General features: G+C 31.9%; 2 protein-coding genes across 2 annotated transcripts; both read right to left on the bottom strand.

Moving 5' to 3' along the window:
• Positions 1-326: 326 nt before the first annotated feature.
• LOC100804468 (EH domain-containing protein 1) lies at positions 327-7,345 on the bottom strand. The gene is made up of 16 exons (XM_003519547.5): positions 6,912-7,345; positions 6,737-6,816; positions 5,496-5,564; positions 5,365-5,422; positions 5,150-5,205; positions 5,020-5,056; positions 4,849-4,910; positions 3,587-3,700; positions 3,336-3,438; positions 3,086-3,135; positions 2,351-2,479; positions 2,015-2,266; positions 1,836-1,915; positions 1,410-1,536; positions 764-907; positions 327-670 (listed from the first exon to the last, which is right to left on the bottom strand). Exons 1-16 carry the CDS (start codon positions 6,994-6,996, stop codon positions 485-487), a joined length of 1,632 nt encoding a protein of 543 aa, XP_003519595.1. The 5' UTR covers positions 6,997-7,345; the 3' UTR covers positions 327-484.
• A 6,619-nt stretch (positions 7,346-13,964) lies between these two features.
• LOC100803943 (ethylene-responsive transcription factor 3) lies at positions 13,965-15,133 on the bottom strand. Its single transcript, XM_003519546.5, has one exon. It carries the CDS (start codon positions 14,790-14,792, stop codon positions 14,124-14,126), a length of 669 nt encoding a protein of 222 aa, XP_003519594.1. The 5' UTR covers positions 14,793-15,133; the 3' UTR covers positions 13,965-14,123.
• Positions 15,134-19,533: the final 4,400 nt, after the last annotated feature.

Genomic DNA, 19,533 nt, shown 5'->3' with positions numbered 1-19,533 from the left:
ATTACATGCAGCAACGGAGTATTTCAATTTTTCAATTACTATATAACAAAAATATCCCAAGGTCGTGCATTTCAAATTAGTGAACTGACAAACAGATGCGCTCTCACATTACAGGTTTAATTAGAAAAATTAAGTACTAACCCAAGATTCAAACTTACCAAAGCAATGCATTTACTTGACTACTAGACCAAACTGTTAATCATTATCTTTAGCTACACTAAACACATAACGGACTTGATGCAAACAAGTAATTGTGTTTTCCCTTTATTTTCTGTCTTGACACTTGATTGTAGATAACAAAATATACATAAATACAAAAACATATATTAAATAATAAAACTTCCTACTAGAAAAGAAAGGCCACCGGATGGCACATAAAGATCTCATGACACACATACATTGCATAAAGATCCCGTAAAATTTGTACGCTACAAATGTCACTCTAACTAATCTAATTATAGCACCGACTCAATTGCTCAGAAATTTAATCATAGGGATTCCTAAAATTCTTCAAGAGATTAGGAATGTCGTAAGCTAACATGTCATCAACTGCTTGTGTCATTTTTGGTTTCAATTTTTCAAACTTATCAATATTGTAACCACTCAATCTCTCTCTGAAAAACTCTACATTTGGAAAATCGCCAGGAGGTAAATGGAACTCCCTTTGTACCTGTTTCAAAATTCAGTCATGTGTATACATTTTAAGTGTTGTCACTTGCCAGAGACAAGCAAATAAGCAAAACGGATGTACAAAGATTCATACCTTTCCAAATTCAGCTGCCAAATTATCGATGAGCTTTTGTTGAGCTTTAGCTTTGCCTATCATAGCAGGCATCTCCTTTTTAAGATGGCTGATAATGTAAGCATGTATCTTGGCTGCTCGGGCCCGTTTTACAAACTCATTGATCTATAATAGTCAACACATACAAATGATAAATTAATTACGCAAAAAAGTAACTTTAACAAATTATATAAACTGGACACTGAAATTGAAGATACGAGATAATCACCTACAAAAAACACCGGTAGAATTTAATACCATAGGAAAAAGAGACTATTGTATCAAACTTGTGTGTGGAGTATGGACGACACTAAAAGAGCTGATAACATTAGTTTTTTAAACTGTTTTCAAAACTAATAACTCTTTTTTAGGTTTTAAAATAAAAAATCAGGCCATCTTTAAGCTGTTTCAATTTTTTACTTTCAGTTAGTATTACTCATGCTCTTTCTCTTGCACTTTCACATTTTCCCCACTCTTTCTAAAAATTGGTTTTTGAAATATGTTTTATAAAATAGTTTTTAAAAACTAAAAACCAAAAGCACAACCAAAGACACCCTAAGTAACCTCATTTTAGTGGAAAATTATTCTTATGATAAACAAAATAAATTTAGTCAAATAAATAACTCACTCTTCGATCACAAGCTGCTTTTGGTACATCTTTCAGATCCGAGAGTAGATCATCCTGTTCCTTTTCAAAGAGTTCCTTCCCAAGTGGACCAGTGGCAGCATCATTTACAGGCTTGTCATTGAAGGAGCTGCCAAAATAAGGTTAATTATGAGCTAATGAGAACATGGCAATCCCATAAACAAGGAAAGAAAAATACAGTTATATCATATCTAATGGCATAGAACATGGGGAAGGCGGTGTAGAAGAAATCTTCCACTGCAAAAATGACATTGACATAACTTTTTTTTTTTTTTGGAAGGAGACATAATACAACTTAATGACACTCCAAAAAGAGAAACTCAAAAAACTTGACTGCAGAAACAAAGCAGTATCTCCCCAACCCTCCATAACAAAGACAACACTTGAACATTGAGAGTGGATACACACCCAATATACACTCGCATTACTTCAGGTGTCTTCAGCACCTTCCCAAGTGACCACATTAAGGCTCCATAAACCCTCATCAACTGCACCATAGAGCCCAATATAGGTTAGATTTCACCGGACCAGGTTGTGAAAGATTCAAAAGATTAAAAAAACGGAAGTTTGACTACACAAGCTCTTACTTGTTGGGTATCAACTTGGTCTGCCTTGTTCAAAACCACTCGGATTTTGTCATCATGCCCCCGTAAGGATGATATCACACGATTGAACTCATCACTGATGTCAAGTTTGTGAGGATCAAACAGAAGGAGAATCAAATCACACTTAGCAGCAAACCAAGATGTTACACCCGTAAAATCATATGCTCGTTGTGTGCGTTGCTTTTCTCCAGATAGAACTCCCGGAGTGTCAACAAATGTGATGTGTTCCAGTAGCTTTGGACAATTGAAAAAGAGTCAATTCTAAATGCTATAAAGGGAAATCTTGTAAACTTTTTGAACAGATCTAGATCAACTTACAGGATGAGGCATCTGTGAACACACAAATTTTGACAAAAATGCTGTGCCAAAAGTTGTAAGACCACTAAATGGCATGTCTGCTTGGACAGCAACAGTATTTCCAGGAACGCTTCTCTCATCAGATCCAGACTGTATATCAGTATCTTTTGCTAGTTAGAAGATAAAACTAATGCAATAACTCATTTTTTCAAGATGACTACTAGATTAAAGGATTATTAAGAAAATAATTCAAACCATCAAGGCTATGGTACGAACTACTGAGTTCGATTGCCAAGTTTTAGAACTTTCATGTTATGAAGCACAGACACACAAACACAGGGCAATTATTCTTTATATTTTAAGTTGATTTCTGAAAGTTAAAACATTTTTTCAATTTTTTAAAATAGTCTTGTCTTTTTAAGTCTCAAGCCATATTTAGGTGCCAGTTGACAGGGTTGAATGACCAAACCATGTGTAATGCATGTCCAAGCCATCAACAAAAAATTAATTAAACACCAGTTTAGTAGTGTACATCACATGTCATACAAATATTAAAGGAGTGCTAGTGTTGGAACTTGGAAGTATGACTGACATTCCAACACTGCAAGAAATAGCAGTGTTGATGCTTCATAGGTTCCACCAAGATGTTAGGCTTGCCAGGAATTAGAAGTCAAATTGATTTATAAGTTTAAAACTAAAAAAACGTTGAAGGTAATAGAGAGTCGTGGGAGATAAATTGGTTTGGCTTACACATACCATGACAACAACAAACCTATCAGTTGTTGGCTCAGGTCCAATATGTGCTCCTATCAACATTTATGGGAAAAACAAGACAAAGATTAATAACATTTTAAAAATATGTTATATCATCCTATTAATCATCCTACAATTTTACAAAGAATATTAAATAAAATAAATAAATGCATTTAAAATTATTTCTTCATAAATCAGATATAAGCAATGTGACATATACATATATGGATATAGAGAAAGGAGAATCACGTGCCTGGATAACTACTTTTAAGCAGATGTTTGATAAATGTTGTTTTACCAGTTGAGTACTGACCCAAAAGCATAACCATTGGTTTGGCATCAAAGTCACTATTTGTCTACAATATGTAAAGAATTACAATCAATAAAGAAACTAATTGTATATCTTTGTAGATATTTAAAACATAGTAACAACATGACTGCACAAAGAAAGGTGATAGTAAATCTGGAGTAGCTAGTCATTTCTAAACAAAATAACTTACTGACCAGTAATGGGGATACAAAATCATTAAAACGGTAAGTAACTTCTAATGGCTTCAACTTCTGAATGTAGAGTCTCTTCAAGCCGTCAATTATTGATGTCACAGAGGAAAGAGGCACCTATGAACATATGTACCACAAATACAAGTAAAAACACCTAACAAAATATTTGACAATTTTAAAGAACTGGCAATAGTAAAAAGGGAACAAATACAGATAAAAGGTCCTAGAAAACATATCTATAGGATGACCTTTAGGGTAACATTAACTTGATTCATATAACATTAGAGACAAAATTAGATATTTAGATTGACATGTCTTAGAATATGGATTTGGGCCTAACTCAACCCTAAAAGTTAGCTCATAGAATGAGGGTTGTCTCCCACTAATATATTCTATTGTGGCTTTATCTTTAGCCAATGTGGGACACTTCCTCACGCCCAACACTATTGGGCTTGGTGCGTGGATGACATGGTAGGTGGCCCGTTTAATGGATCTAGGATATGCTTTGATACTATCTTAGAATGTGGGTCTAGACTTAGCTTAACCCCAAAAGCTAGCTCAAAGGGTGAGGATTGTCTCTCACTTATGTACTCTATCTTGGCTTTATCTCTAGCTGATGTGGGACTTGGGTTTTTCCCAATACACCCCCTCACGCCCAACACTTTTGAACTTGGTGTGTGGATAATATATTGGGTGACCCTTTGAATGGATCTAGGATACGCTTTGATACCACCTTAAAATGTGAATTTAAACCTAATTCAATCCCAAAAGTTAACTCATAGAGTGAGGGTTGTCTCTCATTTATATATTCTATTGTGGCCTTATCTATAGCCAATGTGGGACTTTTCTCAACAACATGAGACAAAAATGCACATTTTGTTAAGCCAAAGAGAAGAAACTAGATAATACCAATTCTAAACTGACACAACAATATTCACATGTGGAGTATCAGGCACATTACTATTATTGGCTAATAATATTAGTTACACACTTGCATTGAAATCAAATAATTAGGTTGGTTTCAGGCCCCTAATAATTACTTAAAAGACAAAGCACAACCAAACCAGATGCCTCTCACATATACTTTACTAGATCAAAAGAAAACACTAAACGAAAACAGAACAACCTAAAGCAAGTAAAGAATGACAATCAAGTTGGTTATTAGTTGATAACTTGAAATGAATATTCAGTATGCTTTCTAGTGGACTGGAAAGTAAGGATAATGCACACAAAATCAATCAAAGTACCAGTAACAAAATGCTTGCCTTTTTTGTTGACTTTGAAGAAAACCAATTACTTGATGGTGATGGCTGCAATTGAGAACTACCTGCATTATTGCTAATTGCTGAACTTAGATTTTTAGAAGAAAAGAACAAATAATAAATAAATAAAACCAATCTGAATGATCATATTTAGTAAAACGAGAAATATATTACCATTTGCATCAACCTCTTTTTGTTTATGCTTTTTCTTCTGGGTAAACAAAGTCAAGTGGTCAGAACTTTCACTAAATAAGCATAAAAATGTTAACACTGTAAAAAATTGACCTTAAAAAGAAATACTTACAACTAGTAATACGTCCAAACCCTCCATTGAGGGAGGTTTTCCATTTGTAAAATCAACTGAAATAAAAGTTAAGCTTCCATTAGATTAAATCTATAAGAAGACATTGACAATCAAATCAAAATATGTAAGCAGGTACAGCTACAAGAATGTGCTACAATTATAAGAAGTTATGCAAACAAATTAATAGAAGACAAACCTAAACATACATATCTTACCATCACTAGTCAGCAGATCGGGTGTTATTGAGTGCCCAGATTGAGCCAAAGAAACTAGCTACATTTCAGATGTGTAAGATTTTGGAAATTTATCAGCATTGAAGTTCAAAAAAAGCATGACATATTTTTACCTGCATAGCAATGATAAATTCAGTGAAACCAAGATATCCTTGTCGCTTTGAATCTGCAATAGCCCACACCTTATTTTGGTGACAGAAGCAAACAAAGAAACGCTTTAGTTAGCAAGAAAGAAAGAAGACAGCAGAGATACTTATAAGCAAGAACAACTAATTATGTTAACAACACAGGTACACAACCATCAAATGCCCAAACCGCAAACCATTTCAGTTGTTAGAGATAAAACAATACCAAAGGCAACTTCTACATGAGTTATATTGTAAGAGTTCAAAATTAATCCATTGTCAGTATAAAATAAACATTATCAGGAGACCATAAAATGTCACATCATAAGTGTAATTAAAAAATATTTCAATTGCAAAAAAGTTTTAAAAATCATTTTAAATAGTTGACGATAATTAACAATATAGTTCAATAACAGGATAAAATTCTCCATACCAACAATGAATCAGATTTGAATCTGAATTGCAAAAATCAAAACAAATGTAGATACTGGAAAATATAAGAGGCGTTCCCCAAATCAAAGGACAACCCGATTCAAGACCAGCAACTAAGTTTGACTCAGCAAAGTGAAATTGAAGAGGGAATTAAGATAGGAAAGACAGAGGAAGTTCAAAGTTCACCAGTGCATGCTTGATAGCATAGGCAGAGAAGAGAACAAATAAAAATTGAAAGTAAACAACATTTTGTTTTATATTGTTTGAAACGAATGGGATTATAAATGAACATTAAACAAAAAATTGGTCAATTTGTAAAACCATAGAATCTCAGTGTTATCTCTTTTCTACAGTTGCGTGTACACTCCAATTTCACCTCACTTTATTTATTTATTTATTTTGGTAGAGACAACAGGTATCCTTCATGGGATGAAGGTAGTCCTGCTCGAGCTAGATAGAATTACTATGGACAGAAAACTTAGCTTGAATATTTAACGCAGTTGAATAATCAGGGCTCAAACTTGAGACCATTAGTTAAGTTGAAAACAGCCATATGCCAATTGATTCAGGCAATCAGTGGTCACTAATGAGGAAAACCAAAAAGAAGGAAAAGGTAGGTCATGTTAATAATGCCCAACTTTTATCACTTTTAACTTTATCCCCTAACCAAGCAATCATATCTTGGAATTTTGGCACATGATTCCGATTACCTCCAATTCCTATCTACATTCATTCAGTGTTCCAATGCAAAATAACGATAATAAAGTTAAAAAAAAAAAAGAGGAAAACCAGAATACCTGCTTAAGATCTTCGCGGGGCAAATTGGACATGGCGAAAAACTTGGTGGCATCACTCCCCGTAATGCGGCCATCGCTATCTGAAAACACAAAGTGCACGGTGAAATATTTTCAGAAGACCAAAAAATATTTTTAAAAAAAAAATCATTGAAAGATGAACTGTGCTGTGCTGTACCTGAATCAGCGTAATTGAACCACTCCTTATAGATCATCTGGTGTTCTTTGGAGCACGAACCGATTGGGATCGGGTCGAACTCCATTGATCGCAGAAAAGCTTCGGAATCGCGTGTTTGAGATGCTGCGTTTTAACGCTTTTTACCTTCTCAGAGAACAGAAAACGTGAGCGTTAAACGACGACGAGGACTTGCATTAAGCGGTGTCGTATTGTATTGGCGATGGAAACTAACTAGATTTGGCGCAGAAATGCTGCTTTAACGAATATTGATCTTGTTTACCAAAAAATAGTGCCAAGTAAAGTTGTGAGTTTCATCTAAATGCGACAAATTACGCCTTGTCTCGTAGTTCCAACTCACCTTTGCTTGCTGATTCAGAATTCAGATTGCCATGTTTAACTTCAAGTTAATATGGAAATTCGTGTCACCACTCTATTCTTCGTTTTTTTTTTTTAATCGATATTGTTACTTTTAATTTGACTATTTTGAGGATAATTTTTTTATAATTGGTACTCATTTCTCCTATCTTCTGACTTTTTTCTATATCCTCTTTTATAAATCTTCTCATAAATCGCATAAAAAAAATCTTCTTATAATAAATATTTTTAATATTTTGTAGAGTATTAAATAAAAAAAATATCTAATCTAATAGTTAAAATGCATTAAAAAGCATTTAATATTTTCTACATTTAACAATTAAGAAAGATTTTAAAGAGATATTTAAAAAAAATCCTTATATTTGTATGCACGTGCTTAACATCATAATAAAGAAGGTGAGATTATTTTTATGAAAAAAAATAGCATAAGATTATATTTTATAAATAATAAATAGATGACCAGCAAGAAATTATGTTTACATCCTTTGGGTGCTAATGATAGTGGTGTTTGTGAATTGAATTTGATCAATTTTGAAGAAAAAATTATATCATCTAATCATTTTAATTTTATCGATTTATTATTTAATTAGTTTAGTTTAAAATTTTAATTTCATCTAATTTAAAGTGATTTGACTTGGATTAATTTTCAATTTTATTCTTGTTTTTATTTTTTTAGAAAATATTAAATAATAAATAAGATATATTGGATAAATGTAATAAAAAAAATAATTTAAAATATCATTTTATATGTGACTATATAACTAACAATAATATATTTACCCATCTTAACTTAAATAGGTAATTTCTATAACTAAATGTATTTTTTATAAATAGGATTAAGTTATATGTTAATTTTACAAATATATAAAAAATAAAAATAAGTGATATTATAAATCTATAAATATATATATATATATATATATATATATATATATATATATATGTGTGTGTGTATATATGTACAAGTTCGATTTTGATTAAATTAGATCAATTTTTAAATTTAACTCCAAAATCCAATTTGATCCTATTTAATAAAAAAATTTGGGTTTTTAATTTTTTATCCATTTAGCTTTCAGTTTATTCAATTTTTGAATTTTTGAATCGATTTTTTGGGTCCACACACATTAGATTTGTTCATTTAATGAACACTCCTAGCTAAACAAACCCAATCTCCCAAGGAGCCTCTTTTGTCTTTACTCTTTTAGTCAAACTTTAATTTTTAATGTATTGTGCGTATACGTATTTTTAACTAATTAAAAATTATTAGTAGTACTCTTGAATCTGTTGTTGCAAAAAATTAATAATGAATTAAATTAATTGGTTTATAACTAGTTGACAAAACAAAATCTTTTATGTTATCGGAGTATATCCTATTTGTTTTTAGTTATATTTTTCTATATTCTATGGAAATTTTAGCCGTATATCATATTTAATGGTTTATAACGATGAATTAAAAAATGTGATTAGTTGAAGCTAACTGTTTAAATGGTGGGTGTGTTGATTCCAGAAATATGCTCTCCTGTACAGAAGCTGTGCTCAGGTGGTTGTGACAATACTGTGAAGGTATGGAAGTTGAGATGGGTTCGAGATGTTGCTTATTAATTTGAGATTATGATTAGAAATTTCTTTTGAAAGTATAGTCGACCTCTTCTTTCTTCGCATATTACACAATTGAGCAAATATTGCACTTGGTAACGTTATTAATTATTAGTTCCTTGAACTTTGTAATCCAATGAACATATTCTGTGCTTGCAAGAATGAAGTCGAATAGCCCAAAGTTGTTTTTTCCTTCATACATTAGAAGGATTTTTTTTAAGTATATATGTGACATTTTATTTGAATTTTGAATCTCTATCATGTGAATAGCATTAATTTGTGACCATTGTTTTTAATATATCTTGACAGTTATGACCACTGGTGCATATCTGGGAAGAGGTCTTATCTTTAGGATAAATATCTAAAATGAGCTTATCTATAAAATGCACAAGGGCATGTCTAGCCTTGAAATTTAGTGGATTAAGATCAAGAGTCATGATGTACTTTAAATTAAACCGATGCATGATATATACTTCTTCTCGTGCACTTAACACGTCACTTTTAGATTAACTTTTTCGATATCTTTATTATGTAATTTATTCAGTCTGTGCTTCATAATGTATATGCTCTCGCTCTTTCTAAATGTGTGTGCTATTGGGAGTGAGTTTGATTACTAGTTCATGAATGGGTCTATACTTTTTGTCATCCCTGCATTAAACGGAAGGGAAGTCATATAACAAAAGCGGTAATAATAATTGTATAAACTTACTTTCACGTACTCATATAATAGGTCATTAGATAACACATATCTGACTAATTGTATCTTTTTTAATGGTTTGAATTGTTAATATACCTCAAATAGTCAGTGCAAACATATTTCTCATTACCAGGTTGGCCTCTAACTTTATCATCGTGTGAGCCAAACAAATGTTTACCTATTACTTCGATCGGATTGATGTCACAAGCACCTACATTTTTCTTGCCGAAGGACTTATTGAAGTAATAAAGTAAAATGTTCATTCTTTAGGAAAAAGTAACAAACATGCGACAAGTTTCACACGCATCATCTTTTACCTTCTTTCTAAATTCCTTTGTTGCTGCTGCATAGACATCCTGATAAGTAACACTGCTCCTACATTCAGATTAATTGCATATTATGTATTGCGATTGTCGTTTCTATTTTTTTTCTTCACTTAAAAAAAATCTATAAATAGTTATCAAAATAAATTTTAAAATTTGTTAATTTACATAGGGAAAAATAGATTACATAAAAAAGAATACTCCCTTCCAGTGGGTGTTCCCCATCCCCGACAACGGAACATGGCCTGCTAGTAGCATTCACAAATTAGATAAAGATGCACATCTTTCGGAAGAAGATATTACATACAATGTACACCAATGAAATCAAAGCATTGAATCCTTCTTTCATCTTTATTGAACTCAATGAAATCATGTATACTAGTACAGCTTATATGCAAGACACGTATTTATTGTGAGAATTGGCAATTATAAATCTAATCCATATAATTATATATAGATACTTAAGCTTAAGTTCTTAATGATATTCTCACTAACGATAATGATACGATGAACTTTTTCATATAAGATAATTCAATGCCATGTCACTTCGCTTACAAACATGACCATGCATTGTACATATATAATGTTCAAATAGAATAGCTGAATAAGCTTTCTTGCCTGCATGAACAAGAGACAATAAAGGATAACATTATTGTTATGAAATTTAAAAGTATCGACATGAAACAACTAATTAACCTCGGGAAGAGAAATGATCAACAAGGCAAAGTTTGATATATTAGTGGCAAAGTTCTTTTTTTTTTGACAGATTTGGTTTGTTTGTCTCAGAATATTGCTGACAATACACACATTTTTACCTTGCTTAAAGTTTCTTGGAATTTACGAAATTCTGAAGAAAAAAAATGATTAAATGAGAGTCACGCCATTCCATGAGTTTTAAATAGATAACATGTTGCTGGAAAAAAAAATACATGTTGGCAGTATTTTTTAGATTTTTTTTTTTGAAATAGAAAGTGATCCTCTCTGCATTTGTAATTGAAGCAGTTGAATCCCCAGAAGTCTCTCCTCTTTGCTTGCTATTGCTCCCTCACAAAGGTCATTTACGTAATTTAATTGCGTTGAAAAGATTAATTTACAACTTTAGGTTAATAAAGATGTAAAGAAGTGCTTTGAGTATAAACTATTACTATTTCTTATATAATAAATTTGAGTTATTAATTTTCTAAGAGTTTTTTTTTTACACAAAATTTCTAAGAGTTATATAATATATCTACGTACTTTTTCTCTCATGTAGTCATGTCATAGTTTTTTTTTTCAATTTGTGATTTACGTCTTCTGTTTTTCCATATTAAATTAAACTATTTACACCTTTTCAATCAGTTATTCATTAAAAGAAAAAAAAATAATCAATACGGATCTGTTTAATTAACATAAGACACAATGTGATGTCTACAGATCATCAATAAAATAGTTTCTTTACAATTAATTTTTTATTAAATTATAAGTTTTAAATATCTTTATCATTTATATTTAATTAATTTATTAAACTAAAATAATATTATTTTCATATATATTTCTTAATATTTCACTTGTATTGAAAAACACCTTATGATGAATGGAGAAGACACATATATACTAGTTGTTAAAAAAAATACGATGCATAATATTTGAAGATCAACGGGGTAGTATCTCAATTCAATAATATTTTCAGTGTCTCTCCATTGTATATTTCATTCTTATTGTTCATATACTGACTACTATGCCTTGAAACAAACATAACTGATATCCCTCTCTCCAGTGACAATGTTTTGACTGTTTTCGTGGCTGTAATTTTTTATATATTTTTTAATTGAGGTCGACTTTGATAGTTTAATTCACATTCAGTGTTTGTTGTGTGGAAGCATGTCACGGGCTTCAAAATCCTTTTGTGGGACAAGTTAATCGGCCCACTTAGTTTTTTTTTCTTCTTTAAAAAAGAACATATAATGCGAATGGAGGCCATGAATCATGATGTGTTGTGGACCCCAAATTTGAAGGTAAGACAATAGTGGAGCAAACGAGGCACATAGTTGAGAAAAAATGCCCCCCAACCAAGACGTGGTCCAAGCCTAAACACTTCCTATTAACAAATTTGGATGCCTACCCTACCCTTGAGTTGCCTCTAATCACAATTCTAGGTCTTTCAGAACATGATTCCCATCACCAAATCCATTCTTTATTTCCTTCTTTTGATTTGGGAAAATCAAAAGAAAATCCTAAACATCCGAGAGATTTTCATATACAAATATTAATTAATGAGCATTGAGCATACAATCACACCACATTAAACAAACGCATAAAAAAATATATATATATTAAACAAGAGAAATTTGACGACAGACATAACACAATTGTTACTTTCCTTTTATGGCTTAAGCGTTATAGAATGATTTTTAACCTGAATTTATGGAGAATTTTTTGTATGGCTTGGTATCATCATAGGCCAATTTTCACAAAACCAAGATTCTCAATAATGTCATACATAACATTGTGATGAGAATAGTCCAAAATAATGTAATAATAATATCTCAATTCTAATGGCTGGAGGCAAACAAGTTAACAATTAAAGGGAGCATAACAATTTGTTGGAAACTTATTAGTAAGATTGATGTTTCTCTAGAAGAAGTTGTGTGCAAATCAAAGGTCGTATTGTGTGGCGTTAATCAATCCCATAAAGAGAGATATCGCTTATGAGTATGATTACTAGACAAGGAAATAATAATAAGTGGTAAGATGAGGGGCACCTAGGTGGGCATGCAGCATTACATTGTGAAGTCACTTCACACGGTGAGTGCGTGTTTAAGCTGGCGTTGACTTTTCACAAATCTCTTAAACATTATTGCACCTTATATTATGCTTGATGCTTCAAAACAAAAACAAGACAACCTACCATCCCCGCGCCTTCTAGAAGTGACACGTTCATTTCAGTAATTGGGGTAGGAATATGCAAGGAAACCCCCCATTTTCTCTCTTCCTATACACCTCTTCCAACAACATAACACCTTCCTCTCTTTGGATTTTGGATCAGCATTCAAAGATAAGCCAATAATAGCTCTACCAGAGGACAATGTGGCCTAATGCTTCATCATTCAAACTTCTAACACCGTATTCCACTATCCTTCTTTTGGGACCGGCAAAGACACCAAGAAAGAACGAAAATGCAAAAATCTAAATTTAAATTTGTTCTTTGTTTTTAAACTAAGAAATAAAAAACATAATTGTACCTATATTTTCTTAGGCCTGTTCTCTTACTCGTAACGTTAGATTGGGCCCTAAAACTCAACCACATGCACAGGCTTGACAAAAACAAAAACATAAACAATGGTGGCATTTAGATGCATTGATTCTTTTCTTACACAACCGAAATTACTACGTTACAAGACACCACAAAAGAAAAAAGCAACGTCTAAATCCAATCATTCACACCTAGATCTAAATAACCCCGGCTGCCAAACAGCTTGAGTGCCATCGGAGGCAAAATGATAATCCTTTTCCGTTCGCAATTGCCCCAAAATAAAAAATAGAAAAAGAAAAGGTAACAACAAATAATCACTCCACTGACCAAACAAAGTTTCTTTGATAACGCTCTTGGTTACACTTGGTCATAAAGGTGTGGAAGAAATAAAAATAATCAAAACTACAATAAAACCTTTCAGTACCGGAAAAGCTGCCTTTGCTTTGCCTCATCATCTAACAATTTACACGGAATCAATCAAATTCAATTTGGCGTTACATTCAAACATTGGAAATTCAGCAAATGACGGGAAAAGGAACAAAGCCAGAAATATAAACTGATTTTCCAAGACCAACGAAAAATTAGTAAAGACAACTTAACTAGAAACCTTAAGTTAGAGCAACACTGAATTTCTTAACTAGTACTACTATAATACCCAGAGACAGAGATCAGAGGATCCGTGGGAGATTGCATACATACCCACATTGGATGCTCACAAATTCTTTTTTTTTTTCAAACAAACAGATCATAATTACTTTCTCTTTTTTCTTTTCATTCAATATTTCCTTCTAAATAAAAATGTTTAAAAAAATAATAAAAAGAAGAAAATATAACCAACACGGAATCTTCCTCTCACAGAATTAAGATCATATTACCATAATCTTACATCTGATCATCATTTTAAATATATATTTCTTCTGCATAGCAATAACAAAAAAATCAAGTAAAAAAATGAGAAATTAAAAATCATCATCGCACGATAATCATCATCAGAGACAAAGCGCGGTGCGGCGTAGATCATCATCCGCGGCAGCATCATCAAACGGCAGCGCGTTGAGATCAAACGGCAAGGGAGGTCGAAACGACGACGAAACGATGTTGTCGTCGCCGTCGTCAACGACGGAGGAGGAAGAGTCGCAGTCACTGTGGCAGTCTTCAGGGACAAGAGGGGGAGTGCGCGGGTATCTCCGCGTAGCAGTCAAAAACGGCGTCGCAGTTGTGATTGTGGTGGTAGTGGTGGTGGTGGGAGGGCGGGGCCCACTGAAGGACTCAACGGTGCTACTCATGCCACTTGAAGTGGGTCTTTGAGGGTTGTTAAGGTTGTTGTTGTTGTGGTGGTGGTGTTGATCGTGGAAACCAGTGTAGAAGAAAGGATCGGTGGTGGGGTGTGGATAGCAAAAAGGTGAGAGAGGGGGGAAATTTGTTTTGGCCTTGGGACCTCGGAGAGTCCGAGCGGCGGCGTCGTAGGCACGAGCAGCATCCTCGGCAGAATCGAAGGTTCCCAACCAAACCCTGGCTTTCTTCAACGGGTCTCTGATCTCCGCGGCGAATCTCCCCCACGGTCTCTTCCTCACGCCCCGGTACCGAGGCTCCTTTAAAATGGATCCGTTCACATCCACCGCCGCCGCCGAGGCGCCTCCACCTCTGCCCTTCCTCATCTCTTCGGAGAAAATAATGAAAAAAAAAAAAAAAGACACCAAGGTTCGTCCGACACGACAAGGTGTGGTCTTGTATTGGATTGGAGCTCAGAGATACATGTCAGTGTGTGATATTAATGAGGTTTTTCACAAGTGGTGTGGTGGGTGTTATGGAGAATAGAGATGGAAGAGGAATAATAAGATGATGAGGATGAGAAATGGAGAGAGAAAAAGAGAATTGAAGGCGGTACCACCTTCTCTTCTTCTTCTTCTGCTCCTTCAACTACACACACAAAAATATAATAATAAATATATATATAAAAAAAAAAATGGTCTTAAGCGTGTTCGCGACTATCTTCTCTCAATGGGTTTCCTGGCTCTGTCTGTCTCTAATCTAATGCCATTTTTTTTTTCTTTCAATTTTCTTTTTTTAATTTTAATTTCTTTATTACTTATCCTTCCTTCTCAATCTGACCTCTTTCTTGTCTTGCTTTCTTTATCCCATGCTTTATCAGTTTATCTTCTATTTAAAAAAGGAAAAAAAAATCTGTTTTTTATTTATTTTTCTTGTTTACAAATTACGAAGAGTGAGTTAAGGGATTGTTTGTAATGACGAGAAGGCCCCTTGGGGTTTCTTGGAGGTAAATTTGCCTGGCCTTGGTTGGTGTACTTTTGATTTGGTGAGGTCCCTTTCATGATATCATACCTCCCTGATTTATTTTTTCCTTTTTTCCAGTGGGCACACACGGAGGAGTAAAACGTAAACGTAAATGCAACTGATGAAGATCTTATCTGTGTCTTAAATTTTAATAAATATACTAATTTCCTTTCCATGAAGCAATAGATTTCGATCGATTTTCTATATATAAAAAAAAAGAGCTTTTATGTAGTATTTTCTTTTCATCTATTTCAATTATTTCGGCTGTGAACGAGGAAGCGAATTATGCCATGCGTAAGCCCAATTTCTTATAGCCGGTTAAATGTTTATTTTTATTTTTATTTTTTAGGAACTTTATTAATTACTACTAATTATCAGTGTGAACTAACTTTCTTTTAAAATAATCAGCAGTGTAATTATTGGTGTGAACTGTACCCATTTTCTAACTCTATGCACGATCTTTATTTTTTCGAATTATAATTATAATTCTACGTTATATGATAAAGGAAAAAAAAGTCCAAGCAAAAACAAACAGTCCAGTGAGTTTAAATAGATATTAATAGCCCCCATTTTAGTTTCAAAACATGAATCTCAATTTTAAGATTGTAAAAATGCTTCCTTGAATCCATAATTGCCAATGCGGTTAAGTAGCTCACTTACTTAAAAATGCATATTCCACATAGTTAATACTTAATGTTGTGGCTTTATTTTTTGCTAAAAAATCGGAAGAATAAACAATGTCTTTTTTGTTGTCCTCAGCCAAATACTAACATTTTTTCTTTGTATTTTTTAATATGACTTTTATTTATTAATAAATTAGTGGTGTGAACTAACTTTCTTTTAAAATAATCAGAGATATGTGATTAATCAAGTGAACTATGCATGTTTTCAATGAGCACACGCAAAGTAAAAAATACACAAATGATCTCATATGTGTGTATGTTAAAACCTAATAAATAAATATATTTTCCTTCCACTAAATCAATAGATTTTGATTCTGGAGAGATTTTAGGCCAATTTCTAATAATGGCCCATAAATTTTATTTTATAAAAGGAAATGAGTTTATTTTTTATTTTTGTTCATTTTAATTATTTAGGCTGGGAGCGAATAAGTTGGATGTGCTGTGCACAAGTGCCATTCACATTTAGCCAAATATTAATCCTTTCTATTTGTAATTTTTAATAGGAACTTTGATAATTACTAATTGGTGGTTAGAACTAGCTTTCTATTGATATAAGCAATGGTGTAATTACTTATGTGAATTATACTTATTTTCAGTGAGCATACGCAAAGTCATAAACATATGGTTGTTCCTGTCTGTGTGTTAAATCCTAATGAGTAAATACAATTTCCTTCATCTAAAATAAATAGATTTTGATTTTGTAGATGTTTTACGCCAATTTCTAATAATAATCCACAAAAATTGTTCTTCTTATTTGCAATTTTTATTAGAAAATTTATTAATAGCTATTTTTCAGAAATGATCAGTGGTGCAACAACATATGTGAACTATACCTATTTTCGATGGACACGTGCAAAATGGTAATACACAAATGATCTTATTTATATCATCTATGACTAGTTTATTCTTTCTATAACAACTATTTCACTACTTTTTAGTTAGTTATTTTTGTTTCTTACCTTTTTTTTTTTAAACTTCTAAACCTTTTTTCTTTCTTTTATTTTATTTTTTAAAAATATATAGAGAAACACATAGTGTCTTTCTTCCCCTCATAACAAATAAATATAATCTTCTTCCTCTAAAGCAAATGATTTTTATTTTGAAGAGATTTTATCCCAAATTCTATTAATAATCTATAAATGTTAAATTAGATTTTAAAAATCAATTTAATTTGATAAAAAATAAAATTATATGCATTTAAAAAATTATTTAGAAAATTGGCATATCACTTATATTTCTTCAAATATTTATTTTACATTAAATTTTTTAATCCTGATCTATATTTTCCAAAATTTTATTCTTTAAATAAGATCTTGTTATTTTTAATTTGTGAATTTTTTCATTTTGAATGAATATGATATTTGTTCTTTGTATCTCTCATTTTTTTTATTTATTATATAACTGTGTGTTGTAACTTGTAATTTTCGATAAAAAAAAATATTGTGTGATATATAAAAATAGGATTTGCATTTTTCTTTTATTTTATCGGTACAAATCGAATATAAGTATTATATGATTTATAACGATTTATATATCCAACTCAATCAATTAAATTAAATTCTCTAAATATATTTTTGCATCTATTTAAACTAAATAAAATTAAAAAGATCTATTTAAGTTGAATTAGCTTTATATTTAGGACTAAAAAGATTAAATGATTAGATTAAAAAATTATTAGAATTGGATTAAATGACTTTTGTATTTAACATACCCTTCCAATAGTCAGAAAACACCTCTGCATCTCAAGTGATAAGATTTATAAAATGGAGAGAGATGGAGAGAATAATGCTCACTCATTTCACATGACCCCATTAATTTCTTTATCTTTGTGTCATTTATTCCTCTGCATTCCCTTCAGCATATGCTTGAACCTGGGACCAAAGAATGCAAACGCTTCCCCATCCACTGCCCTAAACTATTATAATATCAAATATTGTCACCCCGATCAATTTCTGCAAAATCTTTTACACACATGAAGGAACTCAGATTCAAATTATTCAAAGCATTTCAAAAATTGTTATGTTTTAACTTTTAAGACTGCATCGTTGCAAAGTCATTCTTTTACATTAACATGGCAATATAATTTTTAAATATTGAATGCGGTAGTCTAAAGAATTACTAATTTTGTCGGATAAAATAATTATTTAGAGTTTTGAATAAATGACCCTGATTGCATTTGATTGTTTCCGTTGAATAAGAGATATGCTTCCATTTCCAATATCCCAAATCCATCACAGAAGAAAAAATTAGAAGCTAGTTTGTACATTGAAGAAACTAATTAAAGTTGATTCTGTAACGTACTAGTTACTTTCTTTGCTTTTGCTGCTTTTGACCAAATAAAAGCCAATAACATACAACATTCTAATATAAGAAACAAAAACTTGAAAAAACGATTCCCTAATTTTCAAGAAGCACGTATTTTCTTGCCGTTTTACGTAACATCAACCAAACAACGCCTTAAAACCAACGAAAAGAAAAGAGGGGGGCACACATAAGGATATGCAACCACTGCATCATAATTCATATGGTCGAGGGCAAATACGAATATAATATCATATTGAGCACATTATAAAAAAAAATGAATCCTTATATTAGTGATTATTACGATACTGAATATACTTTAATAAGTTTTATTTTTTACCAATACTTTAATGATTTGGTAATTGTTTAAAAACATTGGCATCGCAAAAGAAATTTTGATATCAACAATTCTACTTTATGCGAGGAAAATCCAAATGATGGAATTACTTAGTGGAAAATTTAGCAGAAACTGGAATGTGGGAACTCGAAACCATATAATTTGATTTTCGAGGGTACAACTCTCAAGTCTTACTGCTGGAGGCACATCACCTTTTTACAAAGATGCTCAATTACAATAATATCCAGCTGACTAGGCTAAAAGGAGCTGTCAATTGATTGGGCATGGTACTATAGTTTTTAAATGATAAAATGAAAATAAATAGTCTTGTTACATGAGATATATGTTGAATTTGTATGTGTGGAAAATTAAATCGTACTCAAAGTCGTTTTCAAAAATAATTTGTGTTCATTTTATATGCATCTATAATCACAAGACAATTTCACTAAAATTTTCAACAAAATAATACTTCAAATATCATCAACTGCTATATTTATTTTTCTCTGTCGTGCTCATTTTTAACCCTTTGCTTACTTGTGAAAGAAAAGGGAAAAAAATCAGGGTAAGAAATTCACCAGACTGGATTATTTTACTGAACAATTGGTACGTTTAGCATTTCTTCCCCTTCTTCAGCTTTCTTTTTTAAGTAAATAGTAATTAAAGCTTCTATCGTTTCAGATATACGGTGCAATTGTCAAAGGCACGCTAAAAGGATACAACTATTCGGAAGCACAGTAACGTGTAACATGCCTGCTAGTTTAAAATGCTTTAGTTTATTTTCCA

Source organism: Glycine max, chromosome 2 (assembly GCF_000004515.6).
Source record: "Glycine max cultivar Williams 82 chromosome 2, Glycine_max_v4.0, whole genome shotgun sequence".
NCBI classification, from domain to species: Eukaryota; Viridiplantae; Streptophyta; class Magnoliopsida; order Fabales; family Fabaceae; genus Glycine; species Glycine max.
Note: the sequence above shows the minus strand (reverse complement) of the source record. Positions and strands in the feature narration are given on the sequence as shown.